This window comes from Rhineura floridana, chromosome 16, assembly GCF_030035675.1.
Source record: "Rhineura floridana isolate rRhiFlo1 chromosome 16, rRhiFlo1.hap2, whole genome shotgun sequence".
Taxonomy (NCBI): domain Eukaryota; kingdom Metazoa; phylum Chordata; class Lepidosauria; order Squamata; family Rhineuridae; genus Rhineura; species Rhineura floridana.
The window spans coordinates 10107130-10123360 of NC_084495.1; the positions used below are offsets into that span (position 1 = coordinate 10107130).

General features: G+C 46.2%; 1 protein-coding gene across 1 annotated transcript in view; it reads left to right on the forward strand.

Moving 5' to 3' along the window:
• TRPC5 (transient receptor potential cation channel subfamily C member 5) overlaps positions 1 to 16231 on the forward strand; it is a 245212-nt gene that overhangs the window by 38019 nt on the left and 190962 nt on the right. The window contains exon 2 of the mRNA XM_061598336.1: positions 15116 to 15514. Coding sequence (XP_061454320.1) covers positions 15137 to 15514 — 378 coding nt within the window. The 5' untranslated portion in view covers positions 15116 to 15136. The remainder of the gene's footprint in view (positions 1 to 15115; positions 15515 to 16231) is intronic.

A 16231-nucleotide genomic window follows, 5' to 3' on the forward strand; every position in this document is an offset into this window, starting at 1 on the left:
CGCCAAAGTATGAAGAATTCAAAGATGTGTTTGATGAAAAAGAGGCAGAGACTTTACTCCCCCACCGCTCTTACGACTGTGCGATTGACCTAGTGCCAGGAGCCAGCATCCCATCAGGGAGAATCTACTCTCTCACAGAGAATGAGAGGGAAGCCCTGAAGGAATTCCTGGATAAAAACTTGAGGCGAGGATTCATACGCCCCTCACAATCCCCTGCTGAAGCGCCACTATTGTTTGTGAAAAAGAAGGGGGGGGGACTCAGACCCTGTAACGACTATCGCGCATTGAACCAGATCACCATCCCCAACAGCTACCCGCTGCCCCTGATCTCAGAGTTGCTGGACCGACTGCGCTCTGCAAAAATCTTCACGAAGTTGGATTTGAGAGGAGCGTACAATCTGATCAGAATGAAGGAGGGAGATGAATGGAAAACAGGATTCTTTTTTTTACAATAATTTTTATTCAAATTTTCATAAAACATACAAAACAAAATCATAAAACATTCAAAGACAAAAAACAAAACAAAACAAAAATGATTAAGCAAAAAAATAAAATATTGATTTCCCATTTGTCACAGATCAAATCAGTTATAGGTCTACAATATATAACAATCCTGTCTCTTAAATTATATTATAAAATCACTTTCCTCCAGTAGTTATCTTAATTAATCATCAAATCTCATAAACATTACTTTATTCTTTCCACAAAAAGTCAAAGAGAGCTTTCAATTCTTTAAGAAATATATCTATCAATTTTTCTCCAAATAAACATGTCAATTAATCCATCTCATCAAAATCTGTTAGGTCCAATAATTTCAATAGCCATTATTCCATTATCCCTATTAATTTCATCTTCCATCTTCAATAGTCCTGTTAAGTCCAGTAATTTCAGTGTCCAATCTTCCATTATCAGTATTCCATAATAATCTTGCTGTCATAGCCATAGTCATATAATAAGAGTCTGATGGGAATTTCCTCTATCCCAAATATTTTCTTGCCATCCATTCTGAATAAGTTGCTGAAGTACTGTTGTAAAGTCATATCTCTGTTCTTCTTTTTTACAAAATGCACTGGCTCATCTCTTGAGAGTTTTTCCATTGTCACATGGCTGCAGTTAATTCCATAGATTTTCACTATATCAAACTCCATCATGTCATTCCAGTCCAGAAGATTATCCAAGCCATTGATAACTTTATCTCTAATATCTTCATTAATTTCTTCAGAGATAACGTTAAATTCCAAACAGTAGATTTTATTTCTAATATCCATAAACTCCAGATCTTTTTCCAATTCCACATTTGTTCCAATCTCCAGGGCTTGTATCTTCCCTTTATTTTTTCTTTTCTCATCTCTGATCTCATTCTCCTCTCTCACAGGATCCCCTATTTCTTTAAGCTCCTGCGTCATTTTGCTCAGTTCAATTTTCAGCTCCTTACTGCCCTGTCGCAGGGTTTGTTTCGTTATCTCAATCTCATCCATTATTTTCTGAAACATAATTACTTCCAGATTCTCAGCCACTTTCTTGATTGCCATTTTTAAAACCACGAAAACAAAGCAAAACAGAAGTAAAGAAGAACCACTTCTTATTTCAGCAACAATTGGGTTAATATTCCAGGCTTGATGACATCACAGTATAAACAAAGCAGCCTGCCTTATCTCTCTATGTTCAAGAATACAAAACAAATTTGGTTCCCAGCATCAAAACAGTTAGTGGCGTCGTGAAGAAGCAGATTCGTCGAAATAAAATAGACCAAAAAGAGAATAGTCCCAGACAATATAACATTCCTCGGAATAGAAATCCCTCTTCTGTTTATATCTTTAGAATGCACTTCCAGGACAGCTTTTTGCAACAGAAACAGAGATAAGCTGTTAATTTCGTGAATAACAGAGAAGAGTTATAGCTCACCCAGGAGTACTTCAAAGCCGATCAATCTGACAAATCTCCTTTTGCTGCAACAATTTAAACCAAGTAAGAAAAATAATAGAAAGAAGGGTGCTTGCCTGTTAGTCGGTTTTCTCTTTGAAGAAAAGATAAACGTATCGCATTAAACAGATAGAGCAAAAGTTTGGAAGTCCGTCCGGCATTGTTGGCTGGACCTTTTCTCATAAATTAATGAAATCCAGTCCTCCCAACAAAAACAGGCTTTTGAGGTTGATCTCTACGTTTCTCCCTGCCCGGGAGAAATTTCATCAGTCAAAAAAAAAATGTTCTGACTGATTTATATCTGAATAAGCTTCTTTTGAGGCGGGAGCCCGTCTCAAAAGCAGGCACAAGCAAAGTCACCCTTCCCGGAAGTCGGAAAACAGGATTCTTGACCGCTTACGGACAGTATGAATACCTGGTCATGCCGTTCGGGCTTTGTGGAAGTCCAGGAATTTTTCAAAAATTCATGAACGACGTGCTTAGAGACTTGTTGGACACGTATGTAATCTGTTACTTAGATGATATCCTGGTGTTCTCAAAGAACCAGGAAGACCACGACCAGCATGTGAAGACGGTGTTGAAGAGACTGAGAGAAAATCACCTGTATGCTAAATTAGAGAAATGTGGATTTGACCTCAAGTCTCTAGACTTCCTTGGATATCGAATCTCAGCAGAAGGCGTGGAGATGGACCCAGGGAAAGTAAGCTGCATATTGGACTGGGGCCAACCTGTCACCAAAAAGGATGTACAACGGTTTTGGGGGTTTGCCAATTATTACAGAAAGTTCATTCCAGGGTTTTCCAAATTAACAGCTCCTCTGACTGACTGTTTAAGGGGGAAGAAGAAGTTTCAATGGACAGAGAACGCCACCGAGGCCTTTGAGGAGCTGAAGAGAAGGTTTGCTACTGAGCCCATTCTGCGCTTTGCTGATCCGAACCGCCCTTTCGTAGTGGAAGCAGATGCTTCAGATTTTGCCATCGGGGGGGTCCTGCTACAATTAGACCAAGAAGGGAAGGAGCTGCACCCCTGTGCGTACTTCTCTCGGAAGTTAAAGCCTGCAGAGAAGAACTACACAGTTTGGGAGAAGGAGCTGCTGGCCATCAAGGACTCTTTTGAAAACTGGAGACAATACCTAGAGGGGACCTCTCATCGAATTGAAGTGCGCTCCGACCACAAGAATCTTGAAAGCCTCCAAACAGCCAGAAAGCTGAACCAGAGACAGATAAGATGGTCCCAGTTCTTCACTAGGTTTAACTTCCAGATTACTTACCATGCCCAAGCCAAAAACCAGAGAGTGGATGCCTTATCCAGACAGCCACAATACAAAAAAAATGAATCCGAGGACCAGCCTCAGTACGTAATCCCGCCAGAGAAATTAACGTTGGGAGTATGCCAGCCTTCATGGGAAGAGGAACTCAAAAAGGCTCAACAAGAAGATGCAGACATGCTAAAATATCAGCAGGAGACGGGACAAGGTCAAGACTCAGAAGTAACCTTTCACTGGAGAAATGGACTGTTATGGTTCAAAACCGCCAGATATGTGCCAGAAGGGGAATTAAGGCTCAGAATCCTACGCCAGTGTCATGATTCCATCACAGCGGGACACTTTGGGATTTGCAAGACCATTCAGAACGTGGCCAAGGACTTCTGGTGGCCTAAAATGCGTCGGGATATTGAGAGTTATGTAAAGTCCTGCTCTGTCTGTCTGCGGACAAAAACACAAACAGGGACACCAGCAGGACTGTTACAACCATTGCCTGTCCCACACGAACCCTGGAAGGACCTCTCCATGGATTTTATAACTGATCTACCCAAGTCCCAAGGAATGACAGCCATCTTAGTAGTGGTGGATCTACTTACCAAAATGGCACACTTTCTTCCTTGTGCAGGGGCCTTAGAGGCTAAAGAAACGGCCAAGTTATTCATAAAAGAAGTCTACCGGCTGCATGGATTGCCAAACAGCGTAGTCTCAGACCGAGGAACTCAGTTCACAGCCAAATTTTGGAGAGCAATGTGGAAACAGTTGCAGACGGAATTAAAACTCTCCTCCGCCCATCACCCCCAGACAGATGGGCAGACGGAACGCTTGAACGCCGTTTTGGAAAGATATTTACGAAGTTATGTGTCCTATCAACAGACTGACTGGGTATCATATTTGCATTTTGCAGAGTTCGCCTACAACAATTCTCTGCACTCCAGCACTCAACAAACCCCGTTCTTCGCTAATTATGGATTCCATCCTAAAGTCTTTCCAAGCAGCTCAGAAGGAATGCTGGTACCGGCAGCTGAGAACTTCCTTAAGGAATTGCAAGCGGCGCAACAGACACTGAAACAGCAGTTAAACGAAGCCAAAACAGAGTACAAGCGAGTGACCTGCACAGGAAGGAGCCCCCCCCCTTCAACCGGGAGACCAGGTATGGCTGTCCACCCGCTTCCTCCAGATGCCGGGCAAATGTAGAAAATTACAAGACAAGAGGGTGGGTCCTTTCAAAATAGAAACTCAAATCAATCCCGTGGCGTACCGACTGAAGCTGCCTGACACGTTTAAAATACATCCTGTGTTCCATCAATCCCTCTTAACGAAAGCCGCCCCTCCCAGTGAGTTACGGCCGGAGGAACCTCCCGGAGCTCCACTCCTGGTAAATGAGCAGCTTGAGTTTGAAGTTGAGGAGATCTTAGATTCCAGGATCAGACGCCACAAGCTGCAGTACTTGATTCACTGGAAAGGCTATGGGGTGGCTGACAGATCATGGGAAGATGCAGCTGATGTGCATGCTCCAGAATTGGTAAAACTTTTCCATCAACGTTTTCCCCACCGTCCCAAGCCAGACAAGGGGAGGGGAGCACAGCCTGGGAGGGGGGATGGTGTCGGAAGGCAGAGCTGGGGTCCCAATCCCGGGGAGCTGGATCCCGGAGAGTTGGGAGAAGAGTATTCGGATGGATGGCAGAGGGAAGGGGGAGGAACTTCCCCCCTTTGGAGCGAAGACGAAACAGAGGAACTGCCAGTGATAAGGTCGCTTAGCAACGGGGAGCCTGAGCCCTCTCTGGACATTCTCACACCTCCCCCTCTTTCAGGCTCAGAGCAAGAGGGGAAAGAGGGAGGGTTGCTCACAGCCGAAAAGCGGGGAGGCAGTTTACCATCAGCCCCTCCCCTATCCCCCATCCTGGAATCGGAAACTTCAGAAGAGGAGGGGGTGATGCTTCCCCCCTCACCGCGCACACGCAGACAGCTGAAAAGACAGGAGAGAAGGGGGGGAAGGCGGGCAGTACCTGAGGGGCAGTTAAGGAGGAGCGAAAGATTGCGCGCCCGTTTGGCCCTTCTTAAAGAACAGGCGGGAAGAAGTCCCTTGCTCTGTCAACTTTCTCCCAATGCCGCAGGACCTGTATCCCTGTATTGCTTCATGAGAAAACGCAGTCTTTGTTTGGACATTACCCTAATAAAACACGAATTAACTACAGCCGTTGGTCTGGTTCCTGAGTCACATCCTGGGCCTGACACCTTTCCTTTCCTTTCTGCTTGGAGACTTTTTCACTGATCACAAAACTGTGGAAGAATTACCAGTCCAGGATATGAGCGATCACTGTTCAGCCAGGAAGCATTCATCCTATGAGATCATAGAATCATAGAATAGTAGAGTTAGAAGGGGCCTATAAGGTCATAAAGTCCAACCCCCTGTGCAATGCAGGAATCCAAATCAAAGCATTCCCGACAGATGGTATCCAGCTGCCTCTTGAAGGCCTCCAGTGTCGGAGAGCCCACTACCTCTCTAGGTAATTGATTCCATTGTCGTATGGCTCTAACAGTTAGGAAGTTTTTCCTGAAGTCCAGTTCAAATTTGGCTTCCTGCAACTTGAGCCCATTATTCCATGTCCTGCACTCTGGGATGATTGAGAAGAGATCCTGGCCCTCCTCTATGTGACAACCTTTCATGTACTTGAAGAGTGCTATCATAACTCCCCTCAGTCTTTTCTTCTCCAGGCTAAACATGCCCAGTTCTTTCAGTCTCTCCTCATAGGGCTTTGTTTCCAGTCCCCTGATCATCCTTGTTGCCCTCCTCTGAACCCGTTCCAGTTTGTCTGCATCCTTCTTGAAGTGCAGAGACCAGAACTGGACACAGTATTCAAGATGAGGCCTAACCAGTGCTGAATAGAGGGGAACTAGTACTTCACGCATTTTGGAAACTATACTTCTGTTAATGCAGCCTAATATAGCATTTGCCTTTTTTGCAGCCACATCACACTGTTGGCTCATATTCAGCTTGTGATCAACGACAATTCCAAGATCCTTCTCACATGTCGTATTGCTGAGCCAAGTATCCCCCATCTTATAACTGTGCATTTGGTTTCTTTTTCCTAAGTGTATGTGTATTTGTCTTTTGGGGCTTGTCTTTTTTGTTGTGACATATGGACCTACATGCCCTTTGATCTACCCTATGATTGAGATTATTTGGACTGTGCACACACACACTCCATCCTGAGATCATCTGGGGATCACCCATCCCACCATGGAGCTGGCCTTGAATCCATTTGGGGATGGGGATAAAGTTTAATTAGGGTTTTTTAAAAAAAATGAATTAAACTTGGGGTCAGGAGGGCATGGAGGAAGGAAATGTTGTGTCCCCCCCCCTCCCAGCTGAGGAAGTTCAATCCTGTGGGGAAAATGTCTGTGAAGGAAATCCCTGCTGCACCCCATAGGATTGAATGAGGCATGTTATACCCCCTGACAGTCCCGGATTACTCCAGGTGGCCCAACCTAGGGGCAATCCAGGGCTGTCCAAGTGATTCGGGTGAAGCCCGGATCCCTGGAATCAACTTGATACAGTTCAGGATTCGGCTGAATCCAGTGCACAGCCCTAGACATTATATGAACAATTGGTTAAAGAGCTATCCTCACAAGGTCCAATGGCATTTACTTTTTCTTTAGTTAACCAGTATTAAAAACCTGCTTACACTTCCGGTGGTTGTAGCTCAAAGTGTGGAAGCACACCATTATATCTTTCAGGGATGGGCAACCTGAAGTCCAGGGCCCACATGTGGGCCTCCATGCCTCTCTATCGGAAATGTATTTATTTATTAATTATTTGATTTATATCCCGCCCTTCCTCCCAGCAGGAGCCCAGGGTGGCAAAATTTGCATCATTTCCCATCTGGAAAGAATGGCAGTGGTAATGCGAGGAATGCCAATCAATCCTTGGGGCAGAAACACACTCCAGCAGGGCCTCCAGCATGCCCACGACTTCTACGTTTCCCATTGTAACTTACAAGTTAAGATATTTACCTTGTAGGCCTAGGGTTGCCAGGGTCATGGCCTGAGACTGATCCTGTATCTTTAGGAAAAGAGAAAGTCAGCCAAGTGCAGGTGTTCTTGCAACCCTGTAATGGGAAAAACCACAAGGTGGAATTCTCCCTCCCCCCTGCACAACTTTTAAAGATACAGAAGACCTCTTGGAGGCCGGACCTGGCAACCCTATGCCTGTTTGAGTTGCTTCATTGCTGAAGCAACAGCTGGTCTCATCCCAGCTCCACCCTTGCCTGGGGGAAAAGACAGAAGTCATATTCTAAGGATGAGTTCCATCCCTTCCATTTGCGAGATCAGGCTGGAGGATCATCAATGCCTGTTGGGCACTGTTTGTGTTAGTCTGCAATCACCCACCATCTTAAGTTGCACCAAGGAAGCTATACATATTATTTATTTATTATTTGATTTATATCCCGCCCTTCCTCCCAGCAGGAGCCCAGCCCAAATTAGCATAAGAACATAAGAAGAGCCCGCTGGATCAGACCAGTGGCCCATCTAGTCCAGCATCCTGTTCTCACAGTGGCCAACCAGGTACCTGGGGGAAGCCCGCAAGCAGGACCCGAGTGCAAGAACACTCTCCCCTCCTGAGGCTTCCGGCAACTGGTTTTCAGAAGCATGCTGCCTCTGACTAGGGTGGCAGAGCACAGCCATCATGGCTAGTAGCCATTGATAGCCCTGTCCTCCATGAATTTGTCTAATCTTCTTTTAAAGCCATCCAAGCTGGTGGCCATTACTGCGTCTTGTGGGAGCAAATTCCATAGTTTGACTATGTGCTGAGTAAAGAAGTACTTCCTTTTGTCTGTCCTGAATCTTCCAACATTCAGCTTCTTTGAATGTCCACGAGTTCTAGTATTATGAGAGAGGGAGAAGAACTTTTCTCTATCCACTTTCTCAATGCCATGCATAATTTTATACACTTCTATGTGCAGATGTGTGTTATGGTACTATGCTCTGAATTCTTTAAGCACTTAGCAACACTCCTGCAACACAGGAATACAAGCTAAAATCTTTGTTCATGCAACCTGCCTGGTCTCCGGGAAAGGAAGCACCTTGCTTCTGTGAACGAGTTGTGGGCATGAAACCTCATCCTTTGGGGTTAAGGCTTTGGGAGATTCATGCCATGTATTCCTTGTAGTATTCAGGCTGAATCCCTAGATTATATCCTTTATTGTTACATCGAATTGCAGGAACTGGTGTGTGTGTGTGTGTTCCCTAACTCAATATACAGTTCAGTAATTTTGACACGGGCCCGTTAGTGGCCAAGCAGTCACTCTAGTTCAGTTTCACTTTCCATTCGGTTTCTTAGTAATGCTCTTCAAACCAGACTTGAACCGTTCAAAGAGAGGGCTCCTTCAAACTGAGCAGGGATGGGGAACCCTTTTTAGCACGAGGGCCACATTCCCTTGGGTTTCGGGGAAAGCAAACTTCTGGAGGGCTGTATGATAGTGGTGGGTGGGACAATGGATGTGACTCTAACCTTTGTACATATACTCCTGCCATGCAAAAGCCAGAGCTTTCTATGCTTGTGCACACCCCTCACCCACATCTCTCCCTCCCGCATCTGGGCAAGCAACAGGCGTGATCACAGTTCAAGGACATACTCTGGCCAGGAAACAACACTTAATGGAGGACGCAAAGCCTAGCCACAGAGGAGTGTGGCCTGGTTCCAAGGGCCAAACTGGGGGGGGGGTGTTTGTCCCCCAGGCCTCAGTTTCCCCAACCCTGAAATACAGGACAGTCTGCAGCTGTGTTGGGGTTGGTTTTAAGGTGTTTGGTTTTTAAGATGTTCTAAAGTGTTTTATCATTTGTTTGCCACCCTGGGCTCCTTCTATAAGAAAGGGCAGGAAATAACAACAACAAGAAGAAGAACAATCAGGGCACATGGCTACTGTACAATCAGCCTGAAGTGGTGCAGTTGGTCCTATCTCATTTGCCCTCAAGTGTGGACCAGGAATCGATCCGAGGCTTGATGCTTCTAAATATTGGTTGTGGGAAACACCAGTTGCTGGAAATACCAGTTCAATACCAGCTGCTAAAAACTGCAGGAGGGGAGAATGCTGTTGCGCTCAGGACCTGCTTGTGGGCTTTCCAGAGGCATCTGGCTGGCTACTGTGAGAACAGGATGGTGGCCTACATAGGCTTTTAGACTGATCCAGCAGGTTCTTCTTATGTTCTTTATCAAGACATGATAGAAGTGTACAAAATTACGCATGGCATGGAGAAAATTATGGCGGCTTTCCCCTTCTGCAAGGGTGGGGACCTATTAAGTTGGTCCGCCCCCAGAGACTATTGGATCCGGATGGTTTCCAAAGGGCTCTGGGGAGTTTTCTGGCTGATAGGGCTGGCGCTCCTGTCGAAACCCTGGTTGAACTGCGGTTGACATGATTGCTCCTGAGCGCCCTCTCCTGTGTAGAGCTCATACGGCTCCATGATATACCCCAGAGCTGAGAGCGATGAAACAATATAGGAGACAGCTTGAGTGCAGATGGAGACAAACTCCTGGTGGATGCAATTACACACTGGTAAGCTGTATTTAGGGGCAGTGAGGGCAGCAAAAAAAATATTTTGCTGCCACTATCAAATCATCAATCTGCCACCCAGCTGAGCTCTTCAGAATTCTCCAGGGGCTATTACACCCTGGCCTCAGGGACAAGGTAGAACCATCTGTGGCCTGCTGTAATGAATTTGCTAGACACTCCCAGGATAAAATCTTTAGCATCCACCAGGACTTAGACTCCATTGTTAGAGCAGGTGAATCAAGCGGGGTATCCAGAGCACAGCCTTGTCCCAATTTCTTGGATGAGTTTCAGTTGGTGCAGCTTGAGGATGTTGACAAGGTGCTTGGACAGGTTCGTGCAACCACTTCTGTGCTGGATCCTTGCCCTTCTTGGCTAATAAAAGCTAGCAGGGATGGAACAGCCAGCTGGGCCAGGGAAGTGATTAATGCCTCTCTGCGATAGGGGGCGGTCCCTGGCTGCCTGAAAGAGGTGGTAGTGAGACCTCTCCTGAAGAGACCCTCCCTGGACCCAGAAAATCTTAATAACTATAGGCCTGTGGCAAATGTTCCATTCCTTGGCAAGGTCCTTGAACGAGTGGTGACAGGCCAGCTCCAAACACTGTTGGATGAGACCAATTATCTGGATCCATTTCAGTCGGGTTTCAGGCATGGAAACAGCCTTGGTCGCCCTATGTAATGACCTCTGTTGGGAGAGAGACAGGGGGAGTGTGACTCTGTTGATTCTCCTTGATCTCTCAGCGGCTTTTGATACCATCAACCATGGTATCCTTCTGGGAAGACTGGCTGAGTTGGGAGTGGGAGGGACTGCATGTTGGTGGTTCTGCTCCTACTTGGCGGGTTGGTTCCAGAAGGTGGTGCGTGGAGAACATTGCTCGGCACCCTGGACTCTCCAGTATGGGGTTACACAGGGATCAGTTCTGTTCCCCATGCTGTTCAACATCTACATGAAACCGTTGGGTGCAGTCATCCAGAGCGTTGGAGTGCGTTGCCATCAGTATGCTGATGACACACAGCTCTATTTCTCCTTTTCATCTTCTTCAGGTGAGGCTGTCAATGTGCTGAACCAGTGTCTGGCTGTGACAATGGACGGGATGAGGGCTAATAAACTGAGGCTCAATCCAGACAAGACTGAGATGCTGCTAGTGGGTGGTTCTTCTGACCGGATGGTGGATGTCCAACCTGTCCTGGATGGGGTTGCACTCCCCCTGAAGGAGCAGGATCATAGCTTGGGGGTTCTCCTAGAACCATCTCTGTCATTTAAGGCTCAGGTAGCCTTGGTGGCATGGAGTGCCTTCTACCAACTTCAGTTGGTGGCCCAGCTACACCCCTATCTGGACAGGGATAACCTGGCTTCAGTTGTCCATGCTCTGGTAACCTCCAAGTCAGACTACTGCAATGCGCTCTGTGTGGTGCTGCTTTTGAAGACGGTTCAGAAACTGCAGCTTGTGCAAAATGCAGTGGCCAGATTGGTAACAGGGACCAGACGGTTTGAACATATAAAACCGATTCTGGCCCACTTGCATTGGCTGCCTGTATGTTTCCGAGCTCGATTCAAGGTGCTGGTTTTAACCTATAAAGCTTGGGACCACAATACCTGTTGGCACGCCTCTCCCGACATGAACCCACCCGTACACTACACTCAACATCCAAGGCCCTCCTCCAGGTGCCTACTTGGAGGGAAGCTGGGAGTGTGGCAACAAGGGGGAGGGCCTTCTCAGTGGTGGCCCCCAAATTATAGAATGATCTTCCTGATGAGGTGTGCCTGGCGCCAACACTGTTATCTTTTCGGCGCCAGGTCAAGACTTTCCTCTTCTCCCAGGCATTTTAGCATGTGTTTTTGAATTGCTTTTTAAAAATGTGTTTTTAAATTTGTATATTTGTTTTTAATGTTTTTAACTGTTGTAAACCACCCAGAGAGCTTCGGCTATGGGGCGGTATACAAATGCAATAAATTAATAAATAAATGGCCACCAACTGGGATGGCTTTAAAAGAGGATTAGATAAATACATAGAGGATAAGGCTATCAGTGGTTACTAGCCATGATGTTATACTCTGCCTCCACAGTCAGAGGCAGTATGCTTCTGAATACCAGTTTCTGGAAACCGCAGGAGGAGAGAGTTGCTCTTTATTTATTTATTTATTTATTTGTTTATTTGTTTGTTTGTTTGTTTGTTTGTTTGTTTGTTTATACAGTAGGGCCCCGCTAATACGGCGGGTTAGGCACCAGGCCCCCGCCGTAAAGCGCAAATCGCCGTAAAGCCCATAGACTATAATGGGTCGTGTCATGTGAAAATGATGTCAAAATGACATCAAAATGGTGCGTGATGGAAAAAACCCGCCATATTAGTGGAGCAAGTGCTGTAAGAGCGGGGCCTTTCCCTGATTGAAAACCGCCACATGAACGAAGCGCCATAAAGCGGAACACCGTAAAGTGGGGCCTTACTGTATCCCCTCTTCCTCCCAGCAGGAGCCCAGGTTGCTATTGCACTCAGGTCCTGCTTGCACTCTTCCCATAAAGGCAATTGGTTGGCCAGTGTGGGAACAGGATCCTGGACTAGATGGGCCACTGGCCTGATCCAGCAGCTTGGCTCTTCTGATGTTATGTCCTAATGTTCTTATGACTGGCTCTCCAGCAACTACTTTTGAGCATACCACAATCTGATGTCATATGTTGCCTGGTGAGAATTATCTCATTAGCAGCATGAATTAAAGAGAGCATCTTCCAGTATCCCTGGGACCGTGCATTAACAACCAGAGTCATCCTTCAACTCTCATTTGTTGCCTGTAAACACTCATCTTGCCACCTGGTGGAAAAGAAAATGAGAAAACCTTCATCCAAGTGCACCAGCGAGAGCAATTCTGCTTTGTCAACAGCTGGATATGTTTAGACATGTATATGATATTTTAGTTGGTTTGTCCCATTGGCCGCAAGCTAAAGAAAATAACCCTGGCATTTTTGGACTCATCTCCGGACTCTCAAGAGGTAGTGATTCCCCCCCCACTTCCTTCCAACCATTATACATCCTATCTTGCTTGTTGGTTGGGGGCATTTTCTTCCCTGGGGGACCTAATGGATACTAAGAACTGAAGTTCAATTTTCAGCTTTTGCTCAGGGGAAGAGCTTATTTCAGTTGGAAGACCATGGGGAGCCATGCAAAGTTTTTGGATACTGAAGCCCTCTTCAGGTTTATTTATAAATTGAGAAAAGGGAGAAGGTTGCACTAAAAATAATTAAATGTGTCAGAATGCAAATGAAATTATAGCAAGGTCACAGAGAGCACACTAGGGAAAAGTCAGATCTGGTTCTGCTGGGAAAAGGCAACAGAAGGAATATTTGCACATTAGAGGGGGACTTTGCTAGATGGTGGAATTTTGACACCATCAGTGCTTCATTAGCCACCCTAAGTGTAGCTATTTTGCACAGGGGTGCAAAATACACTCTACAACTGTAGCTATTTTGCACAGGAGTAGTATCTGCCCCAGCTGCTCTAAAACAAGGGTTTTAGCACAATTTACCTATGTTACACCCTAGGGGTGGTGGAGAAATCCACAGAACTCTGATGGCAAAGCAGACTCACCTGATTTGATCTGGGCAGATCAAGAGGGGATCATGAGTCTTCTGTAGAATCGACAGTCCTACAGATTTTGCGGTAGCTAGTGCGGGAGTCTTCTTGCCGCCATGCACTTTGAAAGAAAAGAGCTTGTCCTGCAAGAGCGGCAGGACTTGATGATATAATTGTACAGGGGCATAAAACATGACTGCCCCCATGTGAAACCCAGCTGTCAAGCTACCGAGACAGTTAAAGGTCTTGGGTTTGACCTAGAAAGCCCTAAACAGCTTGGGATCAGGACACCTACAGGATCAACTTCTCCCCTATTTCCTAATGTGGTCACCATGGTCATCAGCCAAGGCCCTTTGGCTGGTGCCACAGCCAATGGCTTGATTGATAGGCACTAGGGGCATGGCCTTTTCTGTGATTGCACTCTCCATGTGGAATCATCTCTTGAACTTTGGCAGGCACCATCTCTGACTGCATTTTGGCCCCTCCTTAAAACCTATTTATTTAACAAGGTCTTTGCAGATGCAGATACAGATTCCTGCCTTATATATTCCTGCCTGGTGCAACTGTATTTTTATTATGTGTATTATTGTATTTTGCTAGAAACATTTTTAATTAATTAACACACAGTGGGGCAGGCAGATTTCATCTACCCTGTCCCGGCTCTCCACACATTTTCTAGATCATTTTCATTAGTGCCTATGTTACTGTATATATAATGTTAGTGCATATGGGAGGACACATAGCTCAATGGTAGGGCACATGTTCTGTACACAGAGCAGGGGTGGCTAATCTGTGGCCCTCCAGATGTTGTCATAGGTCTATCACTCCCATCATCCCTGACCATTGTGCCATGCTGCCTGGGGCTAATGCAGGGTGGAGTCCAACAACATCTTGGGGAGCCACAGGTTAGCCACCCCTTGCTTAGAGGAGCCCATGTTCAGTCCTTTTAAAGGGTTATTTAGTAGTGAGGCTGGCAGAGATGCTTAGCTGAGATATTGGGCAGCTGCTGCCAGTCAAAGTAGGTAATGCTGGGGTAGAAGGACCAATGGTCTGACTTATTATGGCAGGTTTATATGGTCGGAGAATTATTATTGCCGTTATAGATTAATTAGTTTTATCTCGCCTTTCCTCCAAGGTGCTCCAAATGGCATACAAGGCCCTTCTTTTATCCTCACAACATCTCCGTGAGGTAGGTCAGGTTGGGAGACAGTGACTAACCCAGAGCTATCCGGGAAGCTGTGTGACTGAGCAGGAACTTGAACTTGGGCTTCCTTGGGCTACACCCAACACTGTTGCCTAGGGAGCGGTATCCCATAACCCTTCTATGCTGTTGGACTCCAACTCCCATCACCCCAGATTCATTGGTCATGCTCATTGGGGCTGATGGGAACTGAGGTCTAACAATGTCTAGAGGGCCATGGGTTCCCTATCCCTCCCCTAGCTACACTGGCTGGGAATTATCAGTTGAACATACAGAGAATCTTTCCTCTCCCCCTCTACCCCAAATCAAGGGGGTAATTATGCACTATGGGGCACGCTCACATGCAGAACTTTGGGAAAGGCCATAGTTCCATGGTAGAATATCTGCTGTGCATGCAGAAGTCCCAATGTTCAATCCCCAGGTAGGTCTGGGAGAGACCCTTGTCTGAAATCACAAAGAGCCCCTGCCATTCAGTGCAGATAATACTTGATGGACCAATGGTTTGACTCAGTATAAGGTTTCTCCCTATGCCCCTGAACAAGGTCTTCTCCTAATAAGGAGTTCTGGAGCTCCATTTGAAAGAACTGCTCTCTTTTTACCCCCCAAACAGGCCACCCAGTCGCTATGAACCATGGCTCAGTTGTACTACAAAAAGGTGAACTACTCGCCCTACAGAGACCGGATCCCGTTGCAGATTGTACGAGCAGAAGCGGAGCTGTCTCTGGAGGAGAAGGCCTACCTCAGTGCTGTGGAGAAGGGGGACTATGCCAGCATGAAGCGTTCCTTGGAGGAGGCTGAAATCTACTACAACATCAACATTAACTGCATGGACCCTCTCGGACGCAGTGCCCTTTTAATAGCCATAGAGAACGAAAACCTGGAAATTATGGAGTTGCTGTTGAGCCACAGTGTCTACGTGGGGGATGCTCTCTTGTATGCAATAAGGAAAGAAGTGGTGGGGGCAGTGGAACTGCTTCTGAACTACAGGAAGCCAAGCGGGGAGAAGCAGGTAAGTCAAGAATTTAAAGGAATGGCCGTTTACCAGGGGTTCCCAAACTGTGGCCTGCAGGGTTCATTCAGATGGTCTGGGGCACGTCTGTGGATTTACAGGTGAAGGTGGGAGATGGCACATCTATCACCAGGGATGTAGACCTCCAGGGACTCAGAGGGGTCTTAGACACTTTACTTTTTTGGGAGCAGGGTCCTAGCAGGGTCCCTATGTCTCATCCTATGAGCCAATCAGCATGAAAGGAGCCACTGAGAAGAGTCTTCTAACATGCTACCTTGTCCTTTCCTGCATATTTGGAGCCAAGCAGAGTGAAATGAAGTGAGTCAGCCACTGAGAAGACTGTTCTCAGGAACGGACATTCTGCCCTTTCATGCTTATTGGCTCATAGAGATGTCTGCATTAACAAGGATCTCATTCTCAACCCAGGAGCAAAAAAACAAAAACTGATGGGAGAGGGCGCTGTGACTATCATGAAGGGACCCTGCACTTCTGAATTTGCCACTACACTACTGTCCATCACACTGAATATTTATATTGATTTTTAATTGTATTAATTGGAGGTGGGGGAGAAATTTACCCCAAACTTAGAGTGTTTTTCCCTCTTCCCTTTAAGTGTGCTTAGGATTAGTGCTGGATAGTTTCAGTCCAGTCTTTTTTTTTTAAGTTGTTCTTTCAGTCTTTATTGCTCAGAGCCATCGGCTACCACAACTGAGTACA